General features: G+C 44.2%; 2 protein-coding genes and 2 non-coding genes across 4 annotated transcripts; 1 reads left to right on the forward strand and 3 right to left on the reverse strand.

The window, feature by feature from the left end:
* The first annotated feature begins 1,026 nt into the window (after positions 1-1,026).
* LOC119303574 (protein WRKY1-like) lies at positions 1,027-3,508 on the forward strand. The gene is made up of 3 exons (XM_037580704.1): positions 1,027-2,544; positions 2,644-2,769; positions 3,049-3,508. The coding sequence occupies exons 1-3, from the start codon at positions 1,484-1,486 to the stop codon at positions 3,206-3,208; spliced, it is 1,347 nt and encodes a 448-aa protein (XP_037436601.1). The 5' UTR covers positions 1,027-1,483; the 3' UTR covers positions 3,209-3,508.
* A 2,762-nt stretch (positions 3,509-6,270) lies between these two features.
* Positions 6,271-8,821, reverse strand: LOC119303576 (40S ribosomal protein S15-like). The gene is made up of 4 exons (XM_037580705.1): positions 8,685-8,821; positions 8,447-8,598; positions 8,284-8,341; positions 6,271-6,723 (listed from the first exon to the last, which is right to left on the reverse strand). The coding sequence occupies exons 1-4, from the start codon at positions 8,685-8,687 to the stop codon at positions 6,475-6,477; spliced, it is 462 nt and encodes a 153-aa protein (XP_037436602.1). The 5' UTR covers positions 8,688-8,821; the 3' UTR covers positions 6,271-6,474.
* LOC119304673 lies at positions 6,914-7,002 on the reverse strand. Its single transcript, XR_005148400.1, has one exon. It is a non-coding gene; the product is annotated as a small nucleolar RNA Z102/R77 (small nucleolar RNA).
* Positions 7,123-7,209, reverse strand: LOC119304677. Its single transcript, XR_005148404.1, has one exon. It is a non-coding gene; the product is annotated as a small nucleolar RNA Z102/R77 (small nucleolar RNA).
* Positions 8,822-11,796: the final 2,975 nt, after the last annotated feature.

The following is an 11,796-nucleotide window of genomic DNA, read 5'->3' on the forward strand; positions in this document are numbered from 1 at the left end:
CTCTCTCTAACTTAACCTACAGTGGTAATAAATTATTCACTATAATGAGTAACAAAAGCGTTGGTTAAATGAGTGGGCGTAGATGTGTGGGTCAAAACTAAAAGGTGCATTTGGCCACAGGGCTCATGGTAGCTTTGTACTTTTTTCTCTAAAATCTTATTTACGCATATTAAAAAATTCTAAAAAATCCATATATGTATACACATATACTACGTATGTACAAAGTTTCATAATACAGTTAAATACACTCGAGATGCTAAAAGTTTCTTGGCAGTTCACTTTAGTCCTACTTTCAAAATGCATCTTTAGGTCCTAATTTTATAGTAAGTGGTTCACCCGAGGTTCTTTTTTTCTTTGCACGAGCGCTCGCTGGCCTGCTCATGAGGCGCGTTGACCGACACCACGTCAACTTAGGGGCCACCAGCTGACTAGGAACTTTGCAAAAAAAAAAACTCCTGATCTATTCCCCTCTCATTAGTGGTCCTTCTCCTCTTTCACCCTAGTCTGGCAACACAGGAGGCAATCGGTGGCGGAGGCGACGACGGATTTCCTCTTTGTGGCGGCGGCGGTAACAGATTTCCTCTTTGTGGCGGCGGCGGTAACAGATTTCCTCTTTGCGGCGGCGACATGGGTCGATCTGGAGGGTAATGCGAGCGACATGCAGAAGAAAAAAACGTTGACTCTAGAGGGTGCATCCTTCATATATATATATTTTAGGCCGGACAGCGGGGGGGAGGGGGGTGTTATATTTTCATCCGGGCTACTTTCTAGAATTCATAAGCAGACTTTTATCCTATTGTTGTACTAACAACTTGCATACGTAGCTTCTTTTTTCTTATATAGCATTGAATTATTGCGGTCTTGTATTGCCCAGTGTTTAGACTTAATCAAATGGCACTATGACAGTGACCCAACATGACAATCATTCACATATCGGTTAAAGAAGGTTGGCACAAGAATTTCCATGGGAATTGTTTGTGTGTCCTACACTTGAGATGACGGCTGGAGTTTGATTGATTGACCAGCTTAAAAAACAGAAGAAGAAAAATAGTGTGACCTTGAGTGAAAAGGACAGGTGAATCAACATCCCGGCCGTCGATCAAATCGACGGCTGTGATCGTCACCAGCCTAGTTGACTTTGCTAAATTTTTATTCTGGTAGTGCTCCACCTCTCACTCTCGGCCTGAATATTATACCCGCGCCAATTACTTCCTGCACAAGTGAAGGTCCCAACGAGAGAGACTAACAATGTCGCATATGCTCTGGTCCATCCCTGTATAAAGTCGCCGCGAGATCCAGCAGGAACCTTTTCCTGCTCCGGCCGCCATTGCCGCGACCTTGCTCACCTTGCGCAAGCTTCTGCATGCGCTTGCATGGTGAAACTCTTCTCCACCTTGTCCATCTCTTGATGTTCAACCCGATCTAGACTAGAGCTATTTGATTCCATTGCACCACCAAGATTGTATTCTTGGGTTCTTTGTCCATGGAGGGGGTGGAGGAGGCCAACCGGGCGGCGGTGGTGAGCTGCAAGAGGCTGGTCGCGCGCCTCTCGTTGTCCGCCGGCGACCCGTTCCGGCTCGCCGCCGTCGCGGCCGAGACCGAAGAGGCCGTGTCCCGGTTCAGCAAGGTGGTTAACATCCTCGGCAATAGGGTTGGCCATGCGAGGGCGAGGGTCGGCCGGAGGAGCTCGCCGCCGGCCGACCCGATTGCGAGGTGCCTCCTTGAGTACCACCCTCCCCCGCCGGTGCCGTACTGCCCACCTGCCAGTGCCCCCCAACTCCATGGGAGTAGCAGTAGCACTCCTGCGCCGCCGCCGACGCCGCTGAAGCAGATGCCGGTGCCGGTGGCGGCGGCGGCTCCCTGTGCCGCCGGCAACGGCAAGGTCGTTGCACCGGCGGCCAAGGGTGCTGCGGACAGGGACATGTTCTTCCAGACGCCGCTCCTGGATTTGAGTGCGTGCAGCAGCGTTACTCCCGCCTCCATTGCCGCCGCGCAGATCAACGGCTCGAGACTTTCCGCAGCTCCGGCGGCCAAGGCTCCAGACAGGGACATGTTCTTCCAGACGCCAATCCTGGATTTGAGTGGGTGTACTCCCGCCTCCATTGCCGCCGTGCAGATCAACGGCTCCAGAGTTTCGGCAGCTCCGGCGGCCAATCCTCCTCCTGCCCCTCCACCTCCTCCTCAAATCCAATTCCACCATCAGATTCCGCAGCAGCAGCAGCAGCAGCAGCCGCAGAAGAGGATACTCGAGCAGCAGCAGAGGCCGGCCAGCAGCGACAACAAGAGGTTCCACTTCGAGCCGAAGCCGGCGAGCGAGAAGCCGTTCCACATCGAGATCCCGGCGGCGAGGAGCGGCAAGGAGCCGGAGGTGATCACCTTCAGCTTCGACAACTCGGTGTGCACCTCGTCGGCGGCCACGTCCTTCTTCACCAACATGAGCAGCCAGCTGATCACCATGTCGGAGACCTCCGCCTGCGCGCCGGCGTCCAGGAAGGCGGCGCACAAAGCCGACGATGACGGCAAATGCCACTGCCCGAAGAAAAAGTCGGTGCCGGTCGCATGCGCGCGCCATTGATTTATCTAGCTCTGCCGATTGCGTGCGCCTTTACTTTACTTACAATCGTGTGATTGGTTGGTTTGCAGGAAGCCGAGGGAGAAGAGGGTGGTGAGGATGCCGGCGGTGAGCGACAAGGTGGCCGATATACCTTCCGACAGTTACTCGTGGAGGAAGTACGGGCAGAAACCCATCAAAGGCTCTCCACACCCAAGGTATATTATGCTCCAATCTTGGTTAATTAGTCTAGCTCTCTCTCTCTCTCTCATGTTCATTGTTATGTAATATCACCAAGTATTATCCATGAATGAAACAAACTTATTAGAAATGTCAGTAAGAGGTTGTGGGCATGCACCGTAGCCGTGTCGATCTCAGCATTCATTGGGCGTGCAAGCATGCATTTGGTGCTGAGTGAGACATTACAATTGGATATGATCAGGTGGTAATAAATTCAGGCGGGTATGAAGTATGAACTTGTTGTTGGTTAATTGCAGGGGATACTACCGGTGCAGCAGCATCAAGGACTGCCCGGCGAGGAAGCACGTGGAGCGGTGCCGCGGCGACGCCGGGATGCTCAACGTCACCTACGAGAACGACCACAACCACGCGCAGCCACTCGACCTCGCCACGCTCACCGCCAACTCCGAAGCCTGACCGAGGCTGCCGGTGCCAGAAGAACTCTGAATTTCTATGCCATGGATGGAGCATGCCATTCAGCCTGACCAAATCTGAATGCAAGTGAAAATTGTATGAGGAAGGCGAAGATTTCGCCTACGCGTCTTTCGCAATGTATAGTGAGCACTTGATTGTCCTTTTGGATTGTATCCTGTCGAAAAATCGCTCCGTGCAAATGCTTGTTAAATTTCCTTGTAGAACTAGTACTAGCTTTGCTTGTTTTGTTTTCAGTGTAGCTTTGCTTGTTTAACCACGGTGAAGAGATCACAATTCATGGCATTGTCCAGCTTGTCACATACTTATGACCTTGCCTAATGTTCTAGTAGACGTGCTGCTGTATGAACAACTCTATCTATCAAGACACCAAATCTTGCATTACAATTACAGGAAGTCGGAAACTAAAAACCTCATCTCAGAAGTACTCCCTCTAGTGATCTAAACGCTTTTACATCTCTTTACGGAGGGAGTGCCTAACTATGGTGCGCAAATCACATGTTCAAAGCTTTTTTGAGCTTGACACATGACATGCCATCTTTCCTAACGTCAGAAAGTAAAGGTTGCACATATTATCATCGCAGAAACTAAAAGCTCATCTGACAAGAGCTATTCAGAATTTCAGATGCCGCTATTAGACGAACTAACGTGATGTTCAGCGTATCTTCTGGAGCTCGCTTGTGCGCATCAACGACAACGCACGCACGCACGCACGCTCGAGAGATCAAGCCAATAAATGGGATGATTGCTTCAGATATATTCCAAAAACTGTCATGAACCAACCAGATAGATAGATCATCATGATTTATGTGTACATACCTGCCTGCCGATCTTCCAAAATCCAGTCCAGTGGGATGGCGATCTACTCGCCTGCTAAGCTGCTGCTTAGGCTAAGCCTAAGCCTAAGCCAACTGTAAACCACCCGAACAAGTAGCTGCAAAACATTGACCAAAACCTAGTTTAATCCACGCTTGGTGTCTCTCGCCCTCTGCAGCTGAAGCATGCGGGTGCTAGTCTAATCTGGAGCCACATGAGGAGGAATCAAGAGAATCATGGTGGCATTAAATGCGATCCACCCCCACGGTTAGCGGCGCTAAGCATGTGCCGCAACTGTATGTCTGTCAGGGGAGGAGCTGGCCAACGGTTATGTCCACCTGGCTTTGCCTATTATTATTACAAGTGTTATTACTACTAATTGAGGCACTTGATTAGCATTTGGGGAGTGTCATGCGTGCGCATCAGATATCTTGAACTTAGTCGCCTAGGATGGGGAAAATGAATGTGGTTGATATCTCTATCCGGAATTGAGATCATAACCAATATCGGAGATAGGATCATGTGTGTACAGTATGTATTCTCTGTAGATAGACTGTCCAAGGAAAAGAGAGAAGGCAAATAATGCGTTTCATTTTAGGATGATATGCCGAATTTTAGAGGGGTGAGACATGGTGACCCCCTTTCCCATTTCCTTTTTAACATAGCTGCCAACTGCTTGCAGAGAATGATTCAGTTAGCCAAGTCAAGTGGTCAGATTGTGGGCCTGATCCCCCACCTAATTGATAAGGGAGTTGTCATTTTGCAATATGTTGATGATATTATCCTGTTCATACCGGATGATCTGGATAGTGTTAGGAACCTCAAAGTGTTGTTGTGTTTCATTGAACACATGTCAGGTTTGAAAACCAAATTTTCAAAAAAAGTGGAGTCCTGATGGTGCTACAGGATGATGATAAAAGGCAGAGTTATGATGACCTATTTAAGTACAAATTAGGGGCCTGGCCTATCAAATATCCAGGGGTTCCTACTTGTGGGAGTAGACTACATGTTGCTGACTGGATTCCTGCTGAAAAGAAAATCGTGAAGAGAATGTAGGGCTGGTATGCTGGAAACCTGTCCCCTGGTGGCAAGGTGACTAAAATCAAAGCTTGTTTAACCAGTGTTTTAGTTTACCATTTCTTCATGTATAGATTCCCTAAGACAAATATAGGGAGGGTGGAAACGTAATTGCCTTTGGCTCCTAGGTGCATATGCACCCATTGTCGAAATCCAAATTCCGAGAAGTTAAAAAATTCGAAACAAAAATCCCGCGTGTATATCCAGACATTTTATGTGCGTTCACAAGGTTTCAGTGAAAAACGACGTTTTTTGTGGCTTGTGTAAAAAAGATAAAGAAATGCCTCGTGAATAGTTAGAATGAAGCATCAGAAATTGTCTTTTTTACACAAGCCACAAAAAACGTCGTTTTTCACCGAAACCTTGTGAACGCACATAAAATGTCCGGATATACACGCGGGATTTTTGTTTCCAATTTTTCAACTTCTAGGAATTTGGATTTCGACAATGGGTGCATATGCACCTAGGAGCCAAAACGCCACTCTCGTCCCTCTACACATTCACACGTATAGTACATCATCATTTATGCAGTGATTTTTTTTTCAAGAAAATGCCTTTCTTTTTGTCATCAGACAATGGTGAAAAAGAGTTTTAAAAGACTTGTTTTCAAGTATTGAATCACAGCCTGGGTTGGTGTTATGGTTGTCGGTCATGGTATTAGGTGTTCCCTAGCTATTTGATGCAGGTTCTAATCCCATGTAGCGCACTTTTTTTCTCAATTCCCCTTTTTTTATTAGTGTCAATCGGGGGTGAACGGGTGACACTTGGGAGATGGCTGACTAAAGACAGTTGGCAAAATTTAGAAGGAAAGCCAGTGGGATTACAATGACCGAGGCCAAAGGATCTGGACTGGTGACCCTAATTGAGGCTATATGCTCAAGATGACACTTCACTGCCATAGCTTGGGTCTTTTGGAAGCTTGTTTTAGGGCTTGTTCTGATTACAAGATTTTTATGCTTTACTGGGCAGATCTTCAAAATGCCAAAGATCACAAAGCATTCAAAATGATAAAGATCAAGGAGCGGCTGCTAACTAATGTGTTGCTTTTGCCAGATTAACGGTTTGTCAAGCGAATAGTGCAGAATATCATCCCAAGCACCGTTCACAGCCTGATGACTAACACGATAAATCTGATCAAAATTTAGAAGAGCACACAAATCGCAACAGATGACAACTTTAAGGAGATAAACATGTTCGATCCTCCTCATGATAACTTCAAAATCTGGAACAGGATTAGTTCAAGGTTCAAAGGGAGCTGCTCCACCACTAGACTGACAGACGGCATATCAGGTGCTACATTTGACTAGGATAAGAACACTGGATTCCAGACATCTCAGACAGTTTTCCTGACCATATTCTCACTTGAGAGGAATGAACCTCGACGAGTGGGTGGCACCGATACCAGGCCTCCCGTGCTTCACCGGCTTGTACGACAGGGAGAACTCTGCCAGGTAGTGCCCAATCATCTCCGGCTTGATCTCCACCTGGTTGAAGCACTTGCCATTGTAGATGCCCACGACGCTTCCGATCATCTCAGGCATGATAATCATGTTGCGGAGGTGGGTCCTCACTTGCTCAGGCTTCTCACCAGCAGGGGCTTCGCTTTTCTGTTTACAGGACAGACAATGAGTGAGTTGCTGAGATAAACATAGAGAATGTATGTGCAAAGTAAATAGAAGGAAAAGCTGTAGCAAGAGACTTATAGATGAGGTTCATAACAGAAAGTAACTAAAAAAAATCTCAAAAGTGATTCCCCAGTAGTACATAATCACGCAAACGGATAGTCAGTAAGTAGAGAGATGATCAGATAGAGCTAAATACAGAATTTAGGCCATCATGCCGGCAAATCAACCCAATAGGGATATAATATTATCTTCATTTCAACCTCCCACAAAGAACAACAAAAGCTGACTTTAATAAACACAAATGATGAAAAACAAAGAAAGCATGCATATAGATAACAAACATAGACGACTGATCCAAAAGCTGGAGTACTCGATCAGTAGTGATGATCAGATAGAGCTAAATACAGGTTTTGCCATCATGCTGGCAATCATCCCAATAGGGATATAATCTCATCTTCATCTCAATCTCTACAGACATGATTAAATGGGAGACGACATGACTAGATACATTAAACTCGGAGCACAGATCAAAGTGCACAAGAAACAAACAAGTCATATATCATACACATTGATGATGAACAGCAAACAGGGTCCACAAAATACAATGAAATGGGCAAGAGAGAATAGACTACCACATGAAAATTTTATACGGACAAAATTTGTGCCAGCATACAAGTTATGAAACAAAATTCCATTGTTACATAATGAATCATGTCAAGGCAAATATTATCTGCTACAAATAATGTCTACATAATATTATCCACTCAAATACTTGACACTTGAATTAGCAAAAAACAGGCAATGAGCAAATTACAGACACAGAAACACACATCAGAACAGCTACAGCGGATTAAAATAGTAGCAGCATAGCATGATGACTGAACTTTCTCCTTAAGCATTAATGAATGTTACTAATAAATTAGTTGGAAGAAGTTGCATTTCCTATAGTACAAAATTAGCAGGCCAGAATGGATCATATCCTGCAGAGCTATATTATTGACAGATTCAGTATTGCCACACAATCATAAAGAATGGAAACAGACCATACCATGAAGTTCGAAACAGACTAAACAATACATATACATTTTCCAGTGGAAAATCACAGAAACAGTTGATGAAAATCTGCATCCAAAGTTCTAACAATGCATGTCTACAACAAAACAAGACTGGGATAATTGCTGTAATTCTAATGCAGCAACAAAACAAACTTAATTACATCGTTCAGCAGCTTTGAATAAGAAAAAATCCACCATTTATGACTAACTCAACAAACAAGACTAAATAGCATAGGCCATCCGGGACAAATTATAGTTGCACGCCGCCTGCCATGGTGAACTAACGAGGAACTGATATTAACACGAACGTAGAGGACTAATTTCCAGAAGGAACTAAATAGCTCAACTCAAGCACAATTCCGAAACTACAGTGATGTCAAAAATTAAGAGCGGAGCAGGCAAAAATCAGATCTATACAAAGATAAGCAAGCAGTTCACTGTTCGGCACTCAACTACAAACAAGTGTACTAGGGGAACCATGACTCACCGCCTTGCGCAGCTTCTTGACGAGCGCCATCGGCTTCCTCTTCAGACCCCTCGAGAACCTAACCAATCCAAACACAAATCGAATCAACAAGCCGGATCAGAGCAGAGACAAGCGCAGCCAGCCACGGATGCAGATTCGCAGCGCAAAGGAGACTGCGCGTTACCTTCTGCGGGCGCGGGCAGGGAAGAGGCCGACGAGGTCCTCGCTGGACATGTCGAGGAGAGCGTCGAGGTCCACGCCGCGGTAGCTGAACTTGCGGAACGTCCTCTTCTTGGGGCCGGCGGCCGCCACCTCGGGGTCGACATCAACGTCAGCCTGAGACGAGAAAACAGCGCGCGCGTCAGAGGGGAAGGGGGACGAGATATGGGACCGAGGGGCTAGGGTTTCGGAGAGGTGCTCACCATGGTTGAAGGGAAGGCTGGAGCTCGGGCCGGTGGAAGGCGGCGGCGCTGCTTGCAGGACGAAGAGGAGGGGGCGGGGGCGGCGGCGGCTAGGGTTTGGAGGAGGGCGCTCACGGGAGAGAATATATAGTGGTGGCCGTGTGTCACGCGGATGGGTTTTCGGTGGGAGACCCGGCCCGTGTATACATTTCAGACGGCCTTCTGTGTGAAGCGGCTCGCAGTGGGCTTAGAGGCCACTTTAGCCCGTTTTGTTTTGCAAATGGGTTATTTCATCGACAGCTCGGCCATGGAACAGCCCATTAACTCGTTATATTTTATTTTATTTTAAATCGAGAAAATTTTGCTTGTTTAACATGTTTCTAAAAATTATTTTAAACATTTAGTTTAAAAATGGAAAAATATTTAAAAACTAAAAATGTTCCTTTACATCAATATAATCTTTTCTATGCATGAAATAAAATGGTCATCTTGCATTCAAAAATTATTCTTGTCTAAAATATTATATTCATGTACTTAAAAATGTAAAGATATATTTTTTAAAACATATTAAAAATTGTCCATGGACATCTTGATACATGTCCATATGTTTTTTAAAAAAACACAAGGCCAGAAGAAGTAAAACATAAACATAAATTAAAAAATGTAACAGAGTAAAATGAACAAATAAGAATGTTATAAAAAATTAGAGAAAATGTGGAAGAAAATGGAAGGAAATGGGAAAAGAATAAGAAAAAAATAAGTGGAAGAAAGAAAAAAGGGGGGAAAGGGAAATGGCCAAGCCCGTGACGGCGAGGGTGTATCTTTTTCGTCGTTGCTATTTAACCATTTACTAGCTTAATGATTTCTCAAGAAAAAACTTACTAGCTTAATGCATGCCCGTGGGTTGCCACGATGGAAAGTAAATCATGGCGATTTAATCCTAGATCGAGAAATCCTCTCATCTTTCTAAGCACACATTCTCTATGTTGGAAACAAAATTATGTCGAGCTGTCTTGGAAGCAAACTCGTTGGCAAAGCGAAGCAAATTACTCTAGGTAGGATCCAAGATGAACTAGAAATAAAGTTCACCGCAGTTGGAAACAAATTATGTTCATAGGAAAGCAAAATGCATGGCAATTAATGGAAGCAATTGCCATGGCTTGTTTCTAGAAAAACAATGCTTCTGTCCACTGGGAGCATGAATATTTTTCTTTCCAATGGAGGCAGCATCATGGTACTTTGAAACAACATAGTATTATAAGACACAAAAATCCCATACCATCGAAACAAACATCAATAATCATGTAAGCTAATTCTCCAATAGATGGAAACTTACTTTATCACGTCACATGGAAGATCTGTATTAAAGCAATTTTCAGTTTCATTGAACAAACTTGAATAGCTTTGCAGGGATATTTTGCTTCTTAAGGCGATGAACTATATGTCGTGGAATGCCAATTTTCTAGAGTTAGTGGTTTCTTACCATTTGAAATTAGTGTGCTAAATATCTGGAAAAGATGAATTAGTTTCAAAAATATTGGGTGTGTTTATTAGCAAATGCCGTGTAATCAACTCATCTAGTTTCAACCCATGTAATCAGCTTATCTACTTCCAATCTGGGAAACTGCACGTGAAAGGTGCTCATCCAGTGACACCATGCGGGGGCTTCCATACAACGAACCACCCATCTAGCTTTTGCATCAACATTCTGTGACTTACCTGATGCCTAGTGGTACCCGAACGGAAATGGAGGTTGGAGGGAATATGAATACCAGATGACGTGCCAACCTATGATCACCACCACATCCTCTCCTTTAACAGTAAAGAAGAAAGGTGCTCATCCAGCGACACCATCTCGGGCTTCCATCCAACGAACCACCCATCTAGGCTTTGCGTCCAACAGTGTATGACTGGTCTGGTGCCTAGTGGTGCCCGGAAGAAAATGGAGGTTAGAGGGAATACGAATACCACATGATGTGCCAACATACGATCACCACCGCATACTCCCCTTTAATAGTAAGGAAGATTATCCAGACCTTGTTCTTTGGACTCCAATCGAGATGTGTGCTTAGTGGCAAGTTTTCGCTTGAGAAGGTAACTACGGGAGTTAATGCCTTCATGGTAATGAATATTCTCCCTCAAGTAGCATTGTAACATATAAATAGTTTACATGTGTCCCAGACAACTCTAGTGCAGATGTCAATCACGGTAGTCTTACTAGTTCTTCTCTACTTCTCCACTTATCTCTACTTAAAAAGAACATAAGATTACCATTTACCTTTCTTCCCACCACCCTTCGTCCAATCTTCCATGTATATGATAATCAATCACCTTAATTTACTTACCCTCTGAACCAATTCCACTTTAATTTACTTACCAAACTTCTAATCAAAATATAAGGTAATTCACGGTCAGAATTTGATAAACATTTATTTACATCCCGTTGCAATGCACGGACATTGTTCTAGTTACTTTAAAAGAACCTCATGTTCCATCTTTCACTTTTTCTCCACACCACTCCTTCATCCAACCTCTACTTATATTACCTTCACCTTCCACCGGGTTTTTATCCCTACATATATTCTTTAATAACATTTTTTAATCTGATCGGTCTAATCAGATTAATATCTGGTGACACAATAAATTCATGGGAAGGAATTAATCATGATTGGTAATTATTTGGTAACACAATATTTTTAAATTCATTAGAAGGAATCAATCATGATTATTAGTTATTTGGTACCATAATAAATTCACCAAAGAAATCAATCATAATCGGTCATCATTTCTTTCCCAACTGCAATGCATGGGCAATTGCCCAGTAGAAAGTAATGAGTAGATGATGATAGATAAAATGTATTCATATTTTAAAGTAATTAATAACTAGAATAAATTAACAAGTAAATGATGTTTTGAAGGTCTTTTTATAGAGTATTTGGACCGGGTTTGTAGGTTTTGATGTTGAGCATCTCATGGACATCACCTTTGCTCCTTCTTCTCTTCTACAAGTAGCCCCCTGCCAACCTCAATCTCATCATGGCCTTCCCGGTGTCTATCTACTTGAGTTTGTAGGATACACCTTTGCTCCTTTGCAAGCCTAAACCTCTACATCTATACCTCTTCATTCGTCTTC

This window comes from Triticum dicoccoides, chromosome 5A (genome assembly GCF_002162155.2).
Source record: "Triticum dicoccoides isolate Atlit2015 ecotype Zavitan chromosome 5A, WEW_v2.0, whole genome shotgun sequence".
Taxonomy (NCBI): domain Eukaryota; kingdom Viridiplantae; phylum Streptophyta; class Magnoliopsida; order Poales; family Poaceae; genus Triticum; species Triticum dicoccoides.

Bases quoted from the DNA above. Each gene is read 5' to 3' on its own strand.
- LOC119303574 (XM_037580704.1), top strand. From the start codon at position 1,484: ATGGAGGGGGTGGAGGAGGCCAACCGGGCGGCGGTGGTGAGCTGCAAG. The intron at 2,545-2,643 runs GTCGGTGCCGGT...GTTGGTTTGCAG, and splicing joins TGCCACTGCCCGAAGAAAAA to GAAGCCGAGGGAGAAGAGGG. The intron at 2,770-3,048 runs GTATATTATGCT...GGTTAATTGCAG, and splicing joins AAAGGCTCTCCACACCCAAG to GGGATACTACCGGTGCAGCA.
- LOC119303576 (XM_037580705.1), bottom strand. The intron at 8,342-8,446 runs GTAACGCGCAGT...TGGATTGGTTAG, and splicing joins CCTGCCCGCGCCCGCAGAAG to GTTCTCGAGGGGTCTGAAGA. The intron at 6,724-8,283 runs GTGAGTCATGGT...TCCTGTAAACAG, and splicing joins TCAAGAAGCTGCGCAAGGCG to AAAAGCGAAGCCCCTGCTGG.